General features: G+C 35.6%; 1 protein-coding gene and 1 pseudogene across 9 annotated transcripts in view; both read right to left on the bottom strand.

Moving 5' to 3' along the window:
- Positions 1-3,040: 3,040 nt before the first annotated feature.
- LOC117208600 lies at positions 3,041-4,485 on the bottom strand (annotated as a pseudogene).
- A 6,054-nt stretch (positions 4,486-10,539) lies between these two features.
- The window catches only part of LOC117208598 (nucleolysin TIAR), a 584,542-nt gene continuing 576,044 nt past the window's right edge, over positions 10,540-19,037 (bottom strand). For 5 of the 9 annotated variants that reach the window (XM_033449833.1, XM_033449835.1, XM_033449841.1 and 2 more), the window contains 2 exons: positions 18,621-18,732; positions 10,540-16,800 (listed from right to left, as the gene is read on the bottom strand). In XM_033449833.1, the coding sequence (XP_033305724.1) occupies positions 18,685-18,732 (48 nt within the window). In that variant the 3' untranslated portion in view covers positions 10,540-16,800; positions 18,621-18,684. The other 4 variants (XM_033449834.1, XM_033449837.1, XM_033449836.1 and 1 more) reach the window with 4 other exon arrangements.

Raw genomic sequence — 19,037 nt, 5'->3', positions numbered from 1 at the left:
GAGAAACGAGTAAAGAGAAAAAAATGTGTGTACTGTGTTGTGTTGCAAAGGATTCGTTATCTAAAAAACTTAAAAATGTTGATTTAGAAAAGAAATGGGCGGACGCCATTCCTGGTATAAAATTTTAACTCACAGTTGAGTCACTCATCAAAATTTAACTCACAGTTGATATATGAAAAACATTTTAAGGATCATAATAAAAAAAGAAGTGATTCAAAGAGACAATCGTGGTAACATACTTTCTCCTGGTAATTCTGTAGTGCACATTTTATGTCGTTATAATGATATAGTAGTAGAACTATCTTTATCCTGTTTCATTTATTTTAAAATGTTTTGAATGAACAATAACTTTCCATTGATTATTAAGTGCTTACTTTAATTTTCAAATTTTGAGTCAAATAACTCATTACTTCTGTTACTAATGACAAACGCGTATGTGCGTGCTGGAGGAGTTTCATAATGGCGTCATCATGTGGCTAGTAAGGGAATTAAAATATGTACATCAAAATGATAACATCCCCCCTCCACCAAAAATTGGAAGAGTTGCTGAACCTATGTATAAGATCGTGGAATTAATTCTTCTATAAATTTCTCAATTTAATACAAAATTAGGTACTTCACGACATAACCTCTATCAGTTAAAGAATCATCATAATATCTGTTTATACAACAATATTTTTTTCCAAATTAGATATTGGTAAACATACGCAAATATTACCGGCGTCACATTGCAGCACCGTAATTGTTATTTAGTTATTCAGGAGTCTTCAGTCATCGTGGTAATATATATCAGGTAATACCAATAAGTTTCCCAGGATGTTCACGAAAATATTCCTAGAGTATGTAATGCTAGTGAAAACTAAATATAGGCAATTTTTAAAATCAGTTTTATTACTAAATAAATAATAAGACTTGGGGAGGATACGTAGTGGTGTACTATTTAAAAATGAAAATAAACAATAGGTAAATTTTGAAAAATTGTAATATTTTTTTAACGTATGAGAGTCGCCCAGAAAGTAATACCCGTTTTGAAATAACAACAATACAAATGCATTTTGAAAAGATTGACATGAATAAAGCTAGATGAGCTTTTATAAGCACATTCTATCGTGTTATATGGCTTCTATACGTAGATGGATATTATTTTCTGCACGACCCTCGTATTTATTAGTATGTAATATAAAATTATCACTATATTAAAATTTTGATGTAATTGTATATATATAAATACTAAAATATGTAAATAGATGAGATGTATACACTTATATAATCAAAATGGGTAGAAGAAAAAAAACAATTGTTATGTAAAAAGAACGTTAAAATTTTTTAACAAATCTTGATTTAAATTTTTTGAAGTATCATTATTTTGCTTCGTTCTGTAAAGTAGAAATGTTATAAATTAATTCAATCAGAATGTTTGAAGGTAAATATATAAATAAGGTTAAAATGTATCTTTTATACCTTATTATTTTATAAATTCTTTTATGTAGGCCTCCTTCTAAAAGCTACTTTTTACTTTTTTTTATTTTTATTTCATATTAACTTAATGGGCTTTATTAATAAATTGATAATAACGCAATATGTGATAATTATTACAATATATGAATTTTGTGAAAGAGACAAATGTTTTGCGCAAACTTCTGAAACCAGCTCTTTAGACTTTAGACACTGGACATCTGTTGCTGCAGAGTATGATAGAAATTCCTAAGAGGTCACTCACGCGTAATGAATCTAGATACAACCCACGCAAACTTCTACGATACCAACTTTAGATGAAACTAGTGATGCAAATCCACAAAATAGCATATGTGATGGTTCTGAAAAATTTGTTACTTTATACATTTACCTCACTGTAGTTATCAATAATTTCTACACTATGTCTCCGCGCATATGGTTATTAATATGAAAATCTATGAAAGTTATATATCTTTTTAAAGCAGAAAGTTTCTAAACATTTGATTTATTAATGTGATGTACAAATAACATTCAATTGATAGTAGAACTTTTGTTACGTTTGTAATTTTGGTATTAAATTTCTATCATAGTAAATTTTTCATAATTTTATTTTTTTTGTTACTCTTCCTTATCTTATTTCAATAATTTTGGTGAATTAATTAATTTACTGTTCATTAGATAAAGTACAAGAAACAAATATATGTAAATAGAATTCTAAAAAGTATTGTTCCTAATCGAGTAACAAGCTAATGAGGAAATTCAATGGAATTTTTAACAGTTTTGATCTACCCAATTTTAGTTTCGTAATATTTGGAAAGGAAATAGAAAGGTATTGCATTTTAAAATATATAGCGTTAAATCATGTTAAGTATTGAATGAGTTCAATAAGACTTATAGTATCATGTAAACTTGTTACAACGAAATGTATGAGGGTATAGGGGATGAAAACAGCTGTGGAGGATAGTCGAATAGCAGTGGACCGACAACCGCAAATGAGAATGGTAGAGGGAACTATGCTGTTCCACGCTTCCTTGGTGACCGATGAGGCCAATTCTAGGAACCACATTTGTTTCATTCGAAACTGTTGTTCTAAACTTTTCTGTTAATTGAAACGAAGAAATTGAAACTCGTAACTGTTGTTTTAGGCTGCTATCGAGCGGGAATTTTACAAAAACTGCGGATGCAGTGTGGACAAATACTGGAAGGAATCGAGTTACCTTCACTGAGAAATACATTGATTAAACCTCTTTAAATAGCCTTAAGAAAGCTTACCTGGCTGGAACTGTATAAAGAGGATTGGTAACTTCGGTTGAAAGCCGCTCGTTTTTTGCAATTAATAGAAATATCTTTCGCGCAAGATATTCTACGACCACGGTATCGATTATTGTACTTATGACACTCGAAGTTCATTAGTTTGTTGTGAAAGCATCGCAGTTAATTACGTTTGAATTAAGTTTATTGCAAGATCTTGTTATCATTGAAAATAGAAGAAGAAAATGTATTAAAGAAAATGATTCTAATAAAATAGAAAGAACTACTTTGTAGAGAAATTGATTAAATTGTAAAAAAATGGTAATAAAGTAATTAAAAGTTAATAAGGTCCTGGCAAATGTCGTAGCAAAAATGTCCTTTTAATATCCATATGTATTCATTATTAATATTCTATGCTAAGCTAAGGCTAAATCCCAGTACTCTTGCGCCTCGTGTTTCTTAAAGTACTTCCGAGCACTTTTTTCACTTAGGCAAACTTTGAGTTCAATTTCTCCAAAATGATATTGCGTATTAGTACTTTTTCATACAAGAACGCGTTTGTTCGGCGTATCATTTCCGACCCTGTCTTTAATAATATCTTCTTCTCGCCGGACACGATTCATCATTAATCGTTTATATTTATTTAATTCTTTGGCTTCTCCATCAACAACAACAATATTGCGTCTCATAAGAGTATTACACAACCTTTTAGATAAAATTGTTTTGCAATTTATTTCCACTTTAAATTTCTTTGAAGCGTTATTCAAAAGACCACGTATTCTGCTACATGTACACAAATCGTGGTATCCTCTTTAATTCTTTTTGTCTTTTTGTCCCATCGCTGATCAGCAGTAAGTTTTCGAGCTGCGTTAGCATCTTCGTGTTTAATCTTTTAGCTATTTGTTATCGGATGTGAGCTTCTATTTTCGTTGGATCTTATACAGTTTCTGTACCTAATACTCGTATAAGATTCGAAATTCGTAATTTTGGCTCTAAAGGAGGTTCAAGGCCTAATCGTATTTTTTCTTGTTCTTTAAATGCTTCGCGTCTATTTTGCCTACGTAATTTCTTGCGCTCCTTTTTTATTCAATATGCAGGCATATATATTTAATTTCAAAGAGTTAGCTAAAAATTTAAAATAAGCGTTCTCTAAAAAATATATTAGATAGTGTATAGCTGGTGGCCGTATTTGCGTGGGATGTTCTACAAAATTTCAGATAATGGAACCTTTAACAATAATAAGTTCGTTTTTGTTCGGATATCTTCTTGCTAATAAAATAGAATCCCACCATTCTACATTAGGCAGATTTTCGCTACAAGCTTTTTACGTATGCTAATTTAGTTGCATTTTGCAATTTTGCAATTTTTGACTTTCACGAATCTTTTTAACAATTTGGCTAATCTCATTCCGTAAGTTTTCTAACTGGGATTTCATATAAATTCTTTCTGTAAATTGTTGGAATCTTCCAAGTTTATAAAAATACGCTACGTATACGTGCATTACGATACGTACACGTATCGCCGTATGAAACCGGTCTTACAGTTCGACGCAAAGCCGTTAATCCTTCGCCGAACGCGAGATAAGATTAAAACCAAAATTACCAATTACTTTCCACTCTACGGCGTGTATACCAAAAAAAGCTTTCTCATCGAATTTCATTTGTAATTTATCTCGGTAACCGGGTTCTTTTTTCTTCGATGGTGTTAGGAAAGCGTACATTTTCATCGCGTGCGACGCGATATCGATGCCGCTAGTGGCAGCTCCACTGTCCGCGCGGAATACCGAAACGTACATGGCCATCCGTACTACTAATATTCAGTCAGTATCGGGTCAGTCGTGTTTCTTCGTAAATTTAACGATTTTACTGGCAGACGTGGCCACGTCCCGAAATGATGTACGGTTCGCTCGTATGACTCGGTAGCTAATGCTTTAATATGCGCAAAGGGTGCCATGCCCGTGTCACGCGGATTACCGCTAATTGTAGTTTATGCTTTATACTACGCTATTCTCTTGTACGTTCTGCCGTCCGTTGGGTATTCGATATATACAGGCCCGTACATTTACCTGTATAGGTGAACGCACTTCCTATGAGTATATAGCTATCCATCTAACAATTTGCGAGAGCGCGCTCATTATGCATAACGTACAGCTTGTACAAGTTAGTTGCTTCTAACTAAGTACAAATGTTATCGTTTCCGAAGATACCGGAAATTCGAAAGCTTCTTTGCTCGAAATTTACAAATCTATTTCGTATATTATCCTTCGAAAGTATTCGGGCCATAATATGAAATTGAACAATTTTGTTTTTCTTTAGTCGTCAGTTTAATGGTGAAAGTTTCAAAGCTATTAGAACCAGAAGCGTGCATTATCGATGATGATCAAATGGTACCTACTTTGATTTCATAACGTGTCGTAATGCTTACACAACTCAAACACGTGACGGAAAGGAAATGTCAGAGATAATCATAATAGAAGATGCCCTATAAAATCGTACGAAAAGTTCTTTGATTTTGAGAGGGCGAACAGTCTTTGTGTTAGTTGAAGAAGAATTTCTTTTGTTTGACTTATAATTCAGAAAATTAAACCGTTTGAAAAGAAAGAGATCTTTAAATAACAAAATGGTTGTGCAAAGTTCGACGAATTACCGATACCAATTTTGTTATTGTATATTAAGTTTTAGAAATCATCATGTCATAATATTTTACTATACACAACAATAAAATAATTGCAAATTTCTTTTCAATTTGTGATTAAATTATATCGTGTCATATACATATGTCATACATACATCGTGTCATAACATAATTACGATAATCTCATTATAGCATAATTCGAAAGTTTTCTATGTTAGGTATTCAAATACTTTCCTGAATCGCTATATGTATTATTAGTCAAACAGGCTCTCCACTTAGAGTCCTTATCTTTAAAAATAACGCAACACTTTAGAAATTAAACCGAAGCGTAGCGTAGCGCACGTCCAAGGACAGGAAGTTCAAACTTTCTCGGTTGTCATGTCCGTGTGTTCGTCAGTTTCGCTAACATAACCGAGCACCGCACCCCTATCTCGCAATTAAACGTGCCTATATCCATACCGTGTATCCAAACAGAGGATCTCATGTATGTTCACGGCCAAACAACCGCGTATGAGTGAACCAGCATCGAGACAGTCGATTCGCGTGGATATTCTCGTCTCTTGGCACATCTCTCCTATCACGGCGACGGGCCATCGGTTTGTTCGTTCGTTTTCAATTTTGTGATGATGCGCCCGCGTGACGCTGGCAACGGCAACACTAATTACACCGGTGTTTCTTCATCCGCGATCCGAATTCACCGGCGCGTCGTTTCTATTTCAAAATGTCGTTATTCCGGTGACAGTAAAACCGTACAGTCACTTTGAGTGTTCCGAATATCTAAATATGATTATAATAGAGAATGCGAGAGGATGATTCCGTTTTAATTAACGTTCCGCCGCGTCCTTGTACGATGTAACACTTTGTGTCGTACATTTGATATATATTTAATAATACTTATTAAATGCTTAGATGCCACATAAGCAGAATTACACTGGTTTACGAAAGTATTTTGAACACACAGCGAAACTTTTATGTATATTCCGTGTCTGTTATATAAAACATTCTGCACTATTACTTATATACGTAATGTATATTTGGGAGGGATATTGGATACAAAAATAACTAGTTTGATGCTAATTAAGGTTAATAGTTGCTAGAGTTCAGAGATCATGTAGTTAAATATCACATATATGTAATATTAATTAGTATTTTTTATTACACAATATCAGACACAAAATGAATCAATATTATTTAGCATCGTGAAAGTATTTATAATAATAAAAAGTTAGACGTATTAATCTCAGAATAAAGTCAAAATAAGAAAGATATTATATATTTTCTCTTACCTCTTGTTAATTTCTTCTTTGCACGAATATAACTTTTATTAGCAACCATTAATGACTTGTTGAAAGAGATCTCAATTGTCGTGATACGCGAAAGGAAAACCGTAAACTATACATACCATTCTCTGGGAAGATATGTTTGATAACGTCAGACAGAACTTATGCTTTGGTTATATCGTTAATCTTCTAGTCATTGTACTTGTTCGTGTCGTTCACATAATCTACATTTAATCTACAATGCTCTTAGTGTCCGAATAAGCTTGTCGTATCTAATATGGATTTCTATCAACGAACAATATATTATTACATATTCACAATCGTTGAGAAAATCTTGATTATGAAAGTTCATGAAGGTATGCAAACATACAGAATAAAATCATGAAGGTAGTTAAAGGTATAATTCATTTTTCATTCTCGTTTATCATTTGACGTTGAACCTCTCTTAGCAAATGACGTAGGAAGATTAAGATATTGTGGAATTCATTTATGTAAGTAATTAGATAAATGCGAAAAATTGAGTAAACACATTGGTAGAAGTCTAAGAAAATCTATAAAATTGTGTAAAAGGTTTAAATGGAGATTTCTACTTGTTTGGTAAATTGTTGTTACGTAATATAAAATTTTATACGGATATGCGGTATTTTGGGGTTAATCAGGAATAAAAATAACAATATACATTTTCTATAATATATTTTACATTATAAACCAACCATATATCATCATAATAATATCTTATACTCTTAAGCCTAAGCGTGTTTTATCCTATATTCTCGTTTATATACTTCCTTCATATTTATACTTTGTTTACTTCTTCATAGTATTTATATATATATTTTTTATTTATATTCATCATTATTTATAATATACTTTATATGCTATATTATGTATACATAATATCATACACGTTTTTTTTTCACGCACGTCCCAGGGCGTCTCGCGTTTCCATTGTTATATCCTGTGAAAATTGTCTTTTGGAGGTATCTTCCATCATTTTTCTCTATGTGCACGTGCACGTGTGCATCTATTTTTTTTCTTTTCTTTTTTTAAGTAATGTCACCTGTGTGATTCGTGTATAAAGTGTACGTTCGTATCATCCATTCCTATGTGTCTATCTGTTTCACGTGTACGTGTATTTTACTATTTTATAGGTATACGCGTGTACATATATGTGTATGTGTGTATTGGCCTGTATTCGCGCACGCGCACCTGATACATTATCGCGTATCATCTCTGTCACGTCGTTAGAAATTACATGTAAGTACATTATACAAGGTTTTGCCCGGTTGTTGCTCCTTGAGCTGTGTCCAGCGACTGCACATCTCCTAAGCTTAAGTGTATGCAACGAGGCTGCCATGGGACCCCGCGGGCCGTTCATCGAATCGCGGAAATACATTTCGAATTCTCGATTACATCATTGTTCACAATGCCGTTCAACACTTCGCATTAGAGTTTTGGAAAGGGATCTTCGCGACGTGAAAGTATGTCGGACGACGTACGATGGATGGATGTCACATGCCCCTTCCCTTGAGCTCCGTTGTGCCGTTTCTACACGTGATACATAAAATCTTACGTTGGATTTTTCCCCCTTTGTTTACTCGCGTTTTCTTTTTATTTTCTTTTTTTTTTTTGGTTTCTTTGTTTTGTTTGTTTGTTTTAACCCCGAAATACATACACACGATGAAGTGAAAAAAAGGCACCTTACTCCTTATCGTACGGTCGTAAGTGATATGCCGCATACCGCGCTGGGGGGTTGGAATGGGAGTGGGAAGGGGTTTATACGATATAATAATGGACCCCGTGACGCGCACGTCGGATCGTACGAAACACTATGAAACAATGAAGGAACGTCGTAATCTCTGTATGAATCGGACGTGATCGTAATTAGCGTTTATTATTAAACTTTTGTCTCTCCGAAGAACTTGTCTTTTTTCCGTCGAGGCGCGTGAATTTCTATCGTTCACACTTTCTCTCTCACACACGCTCACTCTTGTTCATTTATTCACTCACTTGCTAACCGATACATACACGTATTTTCTTTCTCATGCGCTTGATCGCTTTCTCTCTTTTTTTTTTCTTCTCCTTTCGCTCTTGTAATATCGTTGCGTTCCTTTCATTCGATGCAGCAAACGTATTACATATTCATATTTTTAAGGGCTCAGGGGGTCCGGCAGGCTAGCCACAACATTTTCTCTCGTGTCTGTTTCTTTCACGAAATACGTTTCAATGGTTTTGAAGTTTCCTTACGGCTAAGGGTATGTAACACAGTATGTCGCGGAGTACGCGTTAACAGGTGACGCGTCTTCCGCCCCCTTTTCCTGTTCTCGTTTCTAAGCTTATACTCGATATAATCTCTAGTTGTCGGCTATTATCTTCTTACACATTTATATCTGGTATGTATATATAATATACATATTTTTTTTTTGTATTATACGTGTGTGTATATATACATATACATATAGACGTATGTATGTATACACATATAGATGCGCGTGTTGGTTTTTTGTAGTCTTTTTTTATATATATTTATATGATCATATACATATGTTATTTTAAGGTATGCTCGGTGACTACGCTTACGGCTCCTACTTTTGCTTTCTTTCGCTGTGTGCATCATCTCTTACAAATTTCTGTTAAACATTCTTGTGTTAACGCTAAACTGTTTTCACGGTACTCTGCATCGGTATTCTAGAGTGGCTTGACTGCTGCCTTCCTACCCTTTTGCCAGTTTCCGATTGACAAGATGACGTTACAGGTGATGATTGAATTCAAGCGGATAAACTTTTCGAAAGTTCAAGACTAGGTTTCCCGGTGTTTGACGTTTTTGTTTCCCCGTGAATAAAGAAAACCGTGCATGTCATCCATTTGTTAAACACTTGAATTATTTTCATTGCGCTCGTAACATTCTATATTTTTTTTCCTACTATGAATTTGAACGAAAGGAGAGCCAAGTTATCGACGATAAAAGCAGGAATTCTTGCGTTTATGTGCATTCACTAAACTATTACGTTTCTCTGCTTGGCCTACTTACATGCGTTGTATTTCATGGTTAACAATTATCGACGACGATATTTTCATGTTATGTTTAATCTACCAACATGACTTCTACGCTCTTTTTACGATGTTTCAGAATCCGATGCGATATTATTTGTACAACATTAAACAAGCGCAAACGGTTAAATACACAATTTTGTTCACCAATTTTCTTTTTCTTTCATTTGTACAAACACAAAATCTTCTTTGTACACAAAGGACAGACGAATACTCCACTGCGGGCTGCTACAAAGAATCAGCAATAGCTGTGACTAAATCGTACGGTTACCTAGATCTGGTAGTTATCTATAGTTTTCTACGTCGTATTTCTCTAGATTCTTGCTACATATGCAAAACGACTCTATATATGTACAACGTTACATGATCGTTTAATTACTGTATATGCCGTGATCTTATTTGGCGCGTATCATCTCAGAGTAACATTTTTAAACAAATGTAACTACTCTTAAACAATGTTATTTTATAGGACGGTAAGATAGGTACACGCAGTCCGTCTGTCTGCGCATGGTTGAAGGAACGGTTGACAAATTGCGTAAAAGGATAACTTCTACGTAAAATAAATTTCTCCTATACGAAATAGTTAAATCAATTTCAATCATGAAAACTTTTTGTTCACGAAGCGTGTACAAGAACGAAGAATTTTATATAGGAATGTAACCACGTTACCAATTTTAATTATAGAGGTTGTCTACGAAACAATACGAGATACTTAACAAGCATTCTGTTTAAATTTCCTAATTCTACCATACAAACTTCATATTTTCATTCACCGTTTCACTTCTATCAAGAACAAAAACCGCTTTAAGCGGCCAATACTTGCGACTTACGCCACTGGATCTAACAACAACGTTACATTTGTTGTTTCTTTCTACGACTTCTAACGAAGATTCACGGACTTTGCTAAACAACGCAGTGATATGTTTTATATGTGCTTTATGCGCGTGTAACGCTTTTGACGCATTGAAACAGTGTTTCGTTGTATATTTGTTAAAAGCGAAGGTGTAGTGATTCGATATATAGAATATTAACAGGGCGTTCGACAAAACCGATGCGATGGCGTTTCCTATTTTCCTTCGCCGCCGATGCCGATAATCCTCTCTGTCCATTGTTCGTAAGACGTCGCGTGAAAGCATACTGGAACTTGGTTAATTATTTTCACTTAGTCCTCGATGAGAGGAACATGTACAAGTCTCTAAGTGTATGTTTCTTGAATGATTGTCGGCTATCATATTTGGTAAATCTCCACGAGAGGAATCCTTCTGTGTAGGAAATCATTTGTAGAGCGATTCGGTCGTTCGGCACAGAAGGATGGCAAGGAAGCCAGAAGACAAAACGAAGAAGAAAGGACGTCGGGACAAAAGAATGTCACAAAGACGTGATACGTAGTAATGAAAGAAAGTCGAAGATGCCAGTAAGTGTGAAAGAAGAATAGGAGAGGAGGTTGGTAAAAAAAAAGAAGGAACTGGGTCGTGGTAACGCGAGAATGTCGTGATTCGATAACGGCTAGGCAGCTGGTATGCCAGCTTGCTGAAGCTTAAACGACACGACGGTAAAAATTCTTGAAACGGCGAGAATTGCGAAATATCGGACGCGTTACAGGGCTGTAGAAATTCTAGAGTTTGCGTCTCGAGAACACGGACGAAGGATGGAGGCAGCAGCCGCAGCTTGTTTCCTATATATTTTTATTTCCGTGTTTATGCCTTGTTGTGTTTTACGTTTACGTGTAGTATTTATGTGTGCGTGTGTGTATATGTCGTGTAACGGTGCTCGATGTGATTTGCGGATATAGTTATTGCACTATTCATTTTTTTTTCGTGAACGTTTCTTTTCTTCTTCTTATTTGTTAACTTAGCGATCGTCAAGCTAGACTAGATTACTAAGCCTAGAGTTGTTGTTAAGTTTCTCGCCGCTACGTTCTCTATACGTACGCTGCCGTGTAGAGAATGTGATTTTGTTTGTACGTGTGTATTTACATACGTGTACGTGTGTTTGTGCGTGCGTGCGTGCGTGCGTTTTACCTGTACGAATGTCAGTGTACGTGTCATTTTGTATTCCTTTTCCTGGGCGTGATTACGCACATGACTTAGGTACCATAAATGGATTTGACCATTTTCTATTAGACGTATCACTCTAGCGTGCATTCTCTCTCTCCCATTCTCTCTTGCTCTCATCCTTCTGTATTGTTCGCATCATTCTCACCCTTTTTTGCCTAAATTTCTTTACACGGTTTTCCTCGATTCCACTCTCGCTTCGTGGTCGTTACTTTCCAAAACCCCGTGGTATCTTCTACTAATTAAATTACATTAATTATCTACTTATCACTTTATACTACACTTTGGTTTCCCCTTTGACGCTGCGCCGTGTATTTTACTTGGCTAGCTTCATTCACTTTATTACCTAGACAACGTACTCGAGACTAGCGGTAAGTTCTATACACGCCTTAATGCTTAAGGCGTCATTCTTCAAATACTTTTTACAGGATGAGGATCCCCGCTGATTCTTTAAAAGAGTGGGGGACCACTCTCTCTCTTCCCGTTGAAAGTGGAATCGAGTCGAGAAGTGAACTTTCTGGCAAGGGGAGTGATTATACGGCCGAAGGACGTAAGAGTAGAGTGTACCAGACGTATGATTTGATTTTCTCCTTCATCCCCCATCCCCCCTTTAATCGACTTTCTTTCAATACGACGCCTCGCGCTGCCCCTTAAATTCACGCTACGATTTACGTCGTACATTCTAACTCTTACCTGCCATTTTATTCGCCGCCCTTTTCCCTTTTTCTCTCGCTCGTTCCACTTTTCAGAAAAATAACCTATATTTTTATTTTTTTTCTTGTTTGTTCGCCTAACTAATAATGTACACGATATTTTGTTTCACTTATGTTCTTATGTCGTCTCTTAAAAGCTATTTCTTTTTTTATCTCACGCACAGCGCTTTCTTTTTTCACTTACGACGATTCAAAATAACAGCTTTCGTCGTCGCTGCACGTTTTGGTATTTATTTATTTATATATATATAATATAATTTTTTGTATTTATATGTATGTATATATTTATTTATAATTCTTTCGTTTCTTCCTCGCGATCGGTACCGTGTCCTTTAGGCTGTGTATTTCATTACGTTTGTGTCGAGAAACAGAACTCCGTTACTGTTTGGAATAGCCAATGATTCACGTTCGCGCTTCACGATAACGTGTTATTGAATTTTGTATCACTTCGTTGTATGTTCGTGTAATTTCTTTTTCTTTTTTTTTTTACAAATGGCTCTTACCTCTCTCGTGTTTATCAATTATAAAACAATTGACGGGCATAGAGTGAAATATGTTTGGTGTTGGTTTTAAATCTTGGGCCACAATCCTTATGTTTTAAGTACACGATAAAAATTTCTCCATTGTACAAATTTTTGATTCATCTGTATAGTTCTCGCCTTAAACTTATCCGAATGAAAATATTCCACTGATCTCGTATCGAATATACAGAGTGTCAATTTGAAAACTACATAAGAATATGAATAATCGGACGAAGATTCGCCGTTTGAGAAATAAACGTCAATAAATACCCGAGTCAACCGGGTAGTCAAATTTAAATGAAAATTAGTCAATTAATTCAACTAATTTAACAATTTCAACAATAAAATCGAACATCTATAAATCGTAATAAATTTTAACAAATAATCTTGCTACGTAAAATTTGTGAAGTTCTGTCGAGATGCTTTTCGTACTGGGAAGACACTAAGAGATTATCGAATTACGCGTAGTTGTCAGATTTATATACTTACATACGTTTTATGTTTCAGGCATAGAAACGTTTGCTCGTTTTCTCTCGCCGAATAGAACAATATTAGTTTACAAGGAATTAATGGTACGAAATATTTGTGGTCCGCGAGATGGACTGAAGGCACACCTTTTATATCCATATCCACGTACTACGTATCGAATCGTTCGGGAAATTAGTAAATTTACTGATATTTCCTAAATGCTACGTTGTCCCAAGCGGGTTTGATTTCGTCATTCTCTTGTATTCGATGCTCTCGCGATCTCATCAATTCTAACGTCTCGCAAACGTCCCTGTATCGTTCTTTGATCGTCGCGTTTTTTGATTCGAAAACGTTGAACGCTTTTGATTCGTTTAAAGCACGATCCGTCGTCTATCTTTTGATTAATAACAAAGTCGTCCATCTCTCTTTATCTCTCTCCCCGTTTTCTTCCCCCTTTCTCCATTTTTCTCCTTTTCCTTTGCCCGTTTTCCATTCTTGATCATCCCCTTTATCCCCTCTTTCTTTTCTTTTTCTCCTTTTTGCTCGTCTCTATTTCTTTCGTTTCTCTATCCGTTATTCGGTTCGCTCGTCTAAATCCTACGGGATTCATCGTATCATAACGAAACTCATGGCTTTGCACCCGACGACGCGCGCTCGTATGATGAGACAGTTTCATTATTGAGAAAAAAAGACACCGTACAAACACGGGCGCAAAGAGAGAGAGAGAGAGAGAGAGAGAGAGGGAGAGGGAGAGAGAGAGAGTGGGCGTCTATCAAAGGGTGATTTCGAACGGTCGACGGCGAAACAGAAGAAGTACGATACGGAAGCATCGGATCGTGCTTAAAACTGAAAGAGACGAAGCATGGAGTAAGTATGGACAGGTTACGAAGGTCTAAAGCGGGGATCATAGATAGGCAAATCAGATGGGATTACTTCGTCCTCGTTATACTTGTTAAACCGTCGTCGGTCTTCGCGTTCATTTTTTCTTAATCCCTAACCTGTTTCTTTTCTAACGATCTCTTCTCTCGTTTCTTTGTTCGCTACTATATACATATATAGCAACGGTTTAAAGGCTGAGGGATTTTGTTTTCCGATTCCGACGGAATTACACAAAGAGAGACAACCTTTGAAAGATTCAATCGGAGGACAGGATACGCGTTCGCGAGGAAGGAACTCGACGGATCTCTAATCTAACTTTCGTGCTGTTTGTGCAATGTGTCTATCTACGAATTGTTTAATCTTTTTTACTCGTCTCTCGCTTGTTGTATAATTTCTCATTATTCGCAGACTCTCGTTCGCTCACCCTCGTTCTCTCTTCCTAACATTCTCTCGTTCGTACGCGCGAGCGTATCCACGCATGCTTACACTTGTTTCTTACTTACACTTGTTTCAATTTCGTTTTTTTTTTATTTCTTTTGTTTCGTTAGATTGGCCAAGTCGAAATTCGGGACGTCGGACAGACCATTTACCGATTCATTCCATCTTTTCTTTTTCTCTTATCGATTTCTTAAAACTCGCGTCGTGTCCCTTCTCTCCGATCTATGTACCCCTTCGTTGTTACGAATTCGTGGCTCACAAGCTGAATAACTGAGAGCGAGTTACAGTAGAGAGACGCAGGGATAAACGGTTTGTTTCTTCGCTTTCCTAAGCTTAGTGATTTATTGCTTAAGCGTCTTAAAGTCGAGATTTTTCCCTTTGGTTCTATGGTATTCGTATTATATAAAAATCTAAGGTATAAGTTAAAAACCACGGTAGACCCGACACGATTGATTGGAGTCGATCGATCGCTGGATGACGCTTTGTCCAATCGTCGCTCCCTTACATCCTTTCATATCCTTTTATCTTGCTTTTTTTTTTATTGTATCGTGTGTTACGTTTGTTTTATCTCAATCGCGAGATCGGCACGCCAACAGCATCGGTCGACACCCCTCGGCGCATACGGCTGATCTTTTATAAAAATATCCAACTGTCTAAGTGCCGCGTCAAAAGGATCAAGTCGAATAATAAAAACGGCTCTTCGACTGTTCTGCGAAGACTTCGTGCATGATTTGTCTTTTGGCCTCGAGTCTGATAATAAATATAATAACCGAAGGAAGAAGTCCTCGCAGTGGCGGAAAATGGATTAAGACACGTGGATCTTTCAGTTCCGTGGTTCACGATAGTCGAGTAAACAGTTCCTCAGGAACGCGGAATCGTTGAATTTCTGAAGGTCTGTTTCCGCCTTGCCGCCGAATTTCGAATCGTCCTCGAGTAACTTTTTATTATAACATACCTACCTAACTAGCTAATTGTTGAATTTCGTTTATAATAACTTTTTTTCTGTTAAATTTACTTTATATAATCTTCACGAGTGTGCACGTGTTTATCGATTTCTCTTATTTATCATTTATACAGCACGATTACTTGACGGTCGCTGGTTCGCGCTCCGAGTAACGCGTTTACAGTTTCTTTTTACGTTTTCGACTTATTAATTTTCACTGTTAAGCCCAAACTACAAAAATAATGAATCCGGGTTACGGGTCGATAACTGGCGGCGTCCTATCGCTTTTCTTTCGCTCTTTTTTTTCTCTTTTTAGGAGTTTATCGTCGATAAAGGAGTTTAGCGTCGATTAAATGGCGGAAAGTGCAAATCACGAGCTTGTTCAACATGCGTCAACTCGTTCGTCTCTTCCGTAATCAGTCCTTTGTGGACGATACAACACACAAAATATTGGTTGTTTACGCTACAAACTGTCTTTGATGATCACATGGTGGTCCGCGTATCCCGGAATTCGTGTTTCATTACTGAAGCTTTTGACACTACCGTGACGGCAACGCTATCTATTAATTCAAGCCGAGAGAGACACTACATTACCCTACAGACTGGACGAGAGGATACCTCCGACTTGTTGACGGTACCAGTTAGTTTTCTTTCCCGTTTAAAGATTGCCGGTTATATTGGACGTGAAAATTTTAGGGGAATCTGGAAGTACTCTCTTTTTTCTTTGTCATTCTCTCCTTACATTTTTTTTTTGTCTTTTTTTATCGTTTACTTTAAGAAATGCTTTTATAGATAAGAATTCATCCCCTTTTCCTGTCATACTTTTTTCCCTTGCTCTGTTCATTAAAGCGATCGTTAACTACGTTCGGCAATTTCTGCCCTCTGCTTTTATGTTTCATCAAGCCGGAAGCGGCATGATTTTTGTTGCTTTTGCTGTCGCGGTGGCGTCGATGGTGACGGAAATTTTGTTGTTGTTGGTAGTTGTGGTAGTGGTGATAATGGTGGTGGTGGTGGTGGTAACTGTTGTTGCTGTAGAAGTTGTTCCTGTTGGTGGGGTGTACTTGCTTACCATCACACTAGAAGGCTAGGCGTCAGCCAGTCCTCATCCGCTAGCTGGACCGCAACCAAGAACACACTTTACCATTTGAACACACAAACGCTGGTTAAGTCTTGGTCCGAATTTCAAGAAAATAATAGAAATATTCTCGACAACTTTCTCTCTTTCACTCTACCTCTCTCTATCTTTCACACGTTTCATTCGCACATTCCACACTTTCGTTTTTCCTCTCGCTCTTTCCTTTTTAATTCTAAAAATCATTTCATTCTTGTTTCTCTATCTCTCCTTATGCCTCTCACATATCCTTCGCATTCCAACACACGTAGACTGGTCGATCTGAATCTACCTTTACCGTGACTCAACCTCAATTGCTTTCAATGTTGTAAAAGTGTGAGCAAATAATTAAACACATTATTACCCTAAGATAATTGTGTTGCTTGGCTTTGACAACGCTCAGATGAATGTATCAGTGTGGTGTAAACGTTTTCAGATTATTTAAATGTGGTGTTCGATCAATAAACTATTCATTCTCTTATGGACCGATTATGAAACTATGGATCGATTTCAGAAGGGTAATTCCAATAAAAATATTAGCGACGATATTATTGGTATAACGAGACTTTCGTTCACTCTCTCGCTTTTGTTTCTTGCGTTTCTTCCATTCAGTTGCAATTTCATACGCAACGATGATATCCATTTTATAGATACGTTCTCCAGCGACACTTTTCTGGTTGAATACGAGGTTGAGCCAGGTTGTAGATGCAGTTTCCTTGACGCAAAGTGATATTTGAAAGTAAGGATAAGCCAGGCCGTGCGATGATAGTGGTAGCGATCACTGTGCCTGCGAATCGAAATATGTAAATAAAAATAATCCTTCGGATGGTTTCGAGTATCTCTCCTATTTAATAACGAACGATTCAGTGTAATGTTTTCCTACCTTTTTAACTTTTCAACAATTCTAGTTTTTGCGAACTTTTAACAGCTACGGTAAAAAGATAAAAATCTCTATCGATTTGCAAGTATCTTTTAGTAATTTTTATACTTTCTATTATGTTATAGATAGCTAGAAAATGTAAATGAATTATTCGTTATTAATTTGTACGTGTTATATTTTGTATATTTTACAGTATCGCATCGTTAAACTCGAGACACCATCATCGTATTTTTTTTTCATAGCATTTTATTTTCTTATGTATTGTGACAATTTTGAAGAATTCAACGAGATACTCGAGTTTAGATAAACAAAGCCGAATAAGCGTGTAGTTCAGCCTTTATATGACTAATATTCGTGCACATTATGTATCATGCAAAAGAGTATGATAGTGATTGTAATGCTTGGGCACACTTATATAAGCTTGCATTAAGCATGATTACATTATTTTCTGATTAGCAAAATTTGCTGTCGAGTATATTAAAAATACGACTCGTAATAATCTTTACTTTTAAATAATACACTGATTAAAATGATTTGTATTAAAATTTTGTGAAAATTTGTTAAGCATTTGGATTATCTATATTATAAGAAACATAACATACTAAAACAGGAATAATTAATAAGTTGAATTTTGTTTATGTAGTATTATTCTTTGTGTCGGTTCATTTACGATTTTCATGAAGCACATCACTTGCATACAAGGTCTTGCATACTAAGATCTTTGAAAATTTTAACAAACCAAAGAAATTGTATATAAACACACTTTCAAACATTTGATATCATCAAGGTTTAAGTTTAATATACAAAGAGAAGCTTTTTAATCAAGTGATAAAATGGTAAAATTTCTTACTGTATATTAACTACAATACAAAAATATTTATTACGATGAAAGGTTTTGGAAAACTTCATACTGTATGATAACTAAGATACAAAAATATTTACTGTGATGAAAGATTCTTATGCAGGATCTTGATAGGCTTTATAACTCTTTTTCATTAGTATTCCCTCATCTCGAATATGTATTGCTAGGCCCTCTTACTTCTTCAAATACATACTGAAATTAAAGAAAATACAGTATAAATTCCTTATATCACTAGAAAGTGTCGTTTATAGTAGAGTAATTCCATTATACGATTTCTTAATCTAAACTTCCTAGAAAGCTTATATGTAGCCTGTTGAAATTCATTAACTCTTATCGCAAAATTATAAGGGTACCCTTAACTTAGACTTCTATGTTTAATGTCACTTCTAAATCAACCTAAAAGTTGTTAAAAAGAAGTTTAATTGATAAATATCGATCTATAGATAATATTATATGTGTACGTATATTATACGTGTACTGTTATATTTCAGTATAAA

The sequence above is a fragment of the Bombus bifarius genome, unplaced genomic scaffold (genome assembly GCF_011952205.1).
Source record: "Bombus bifarius isolate JDL3187 unplaced genomic scaffold, Bbif_JDL3187 scf7180000008140, whole genome shotgun sequence".
NCBI lineage: Eukaryota > Metazoa > Arthropoda > Insecta > Hymenoptera > Apidae > Bombus > Bombus bifarius.
Note: the sequence above shows the minus strand (reverse complement) of the source record. Positions and strands in the feature narration are given on the sequence as shown.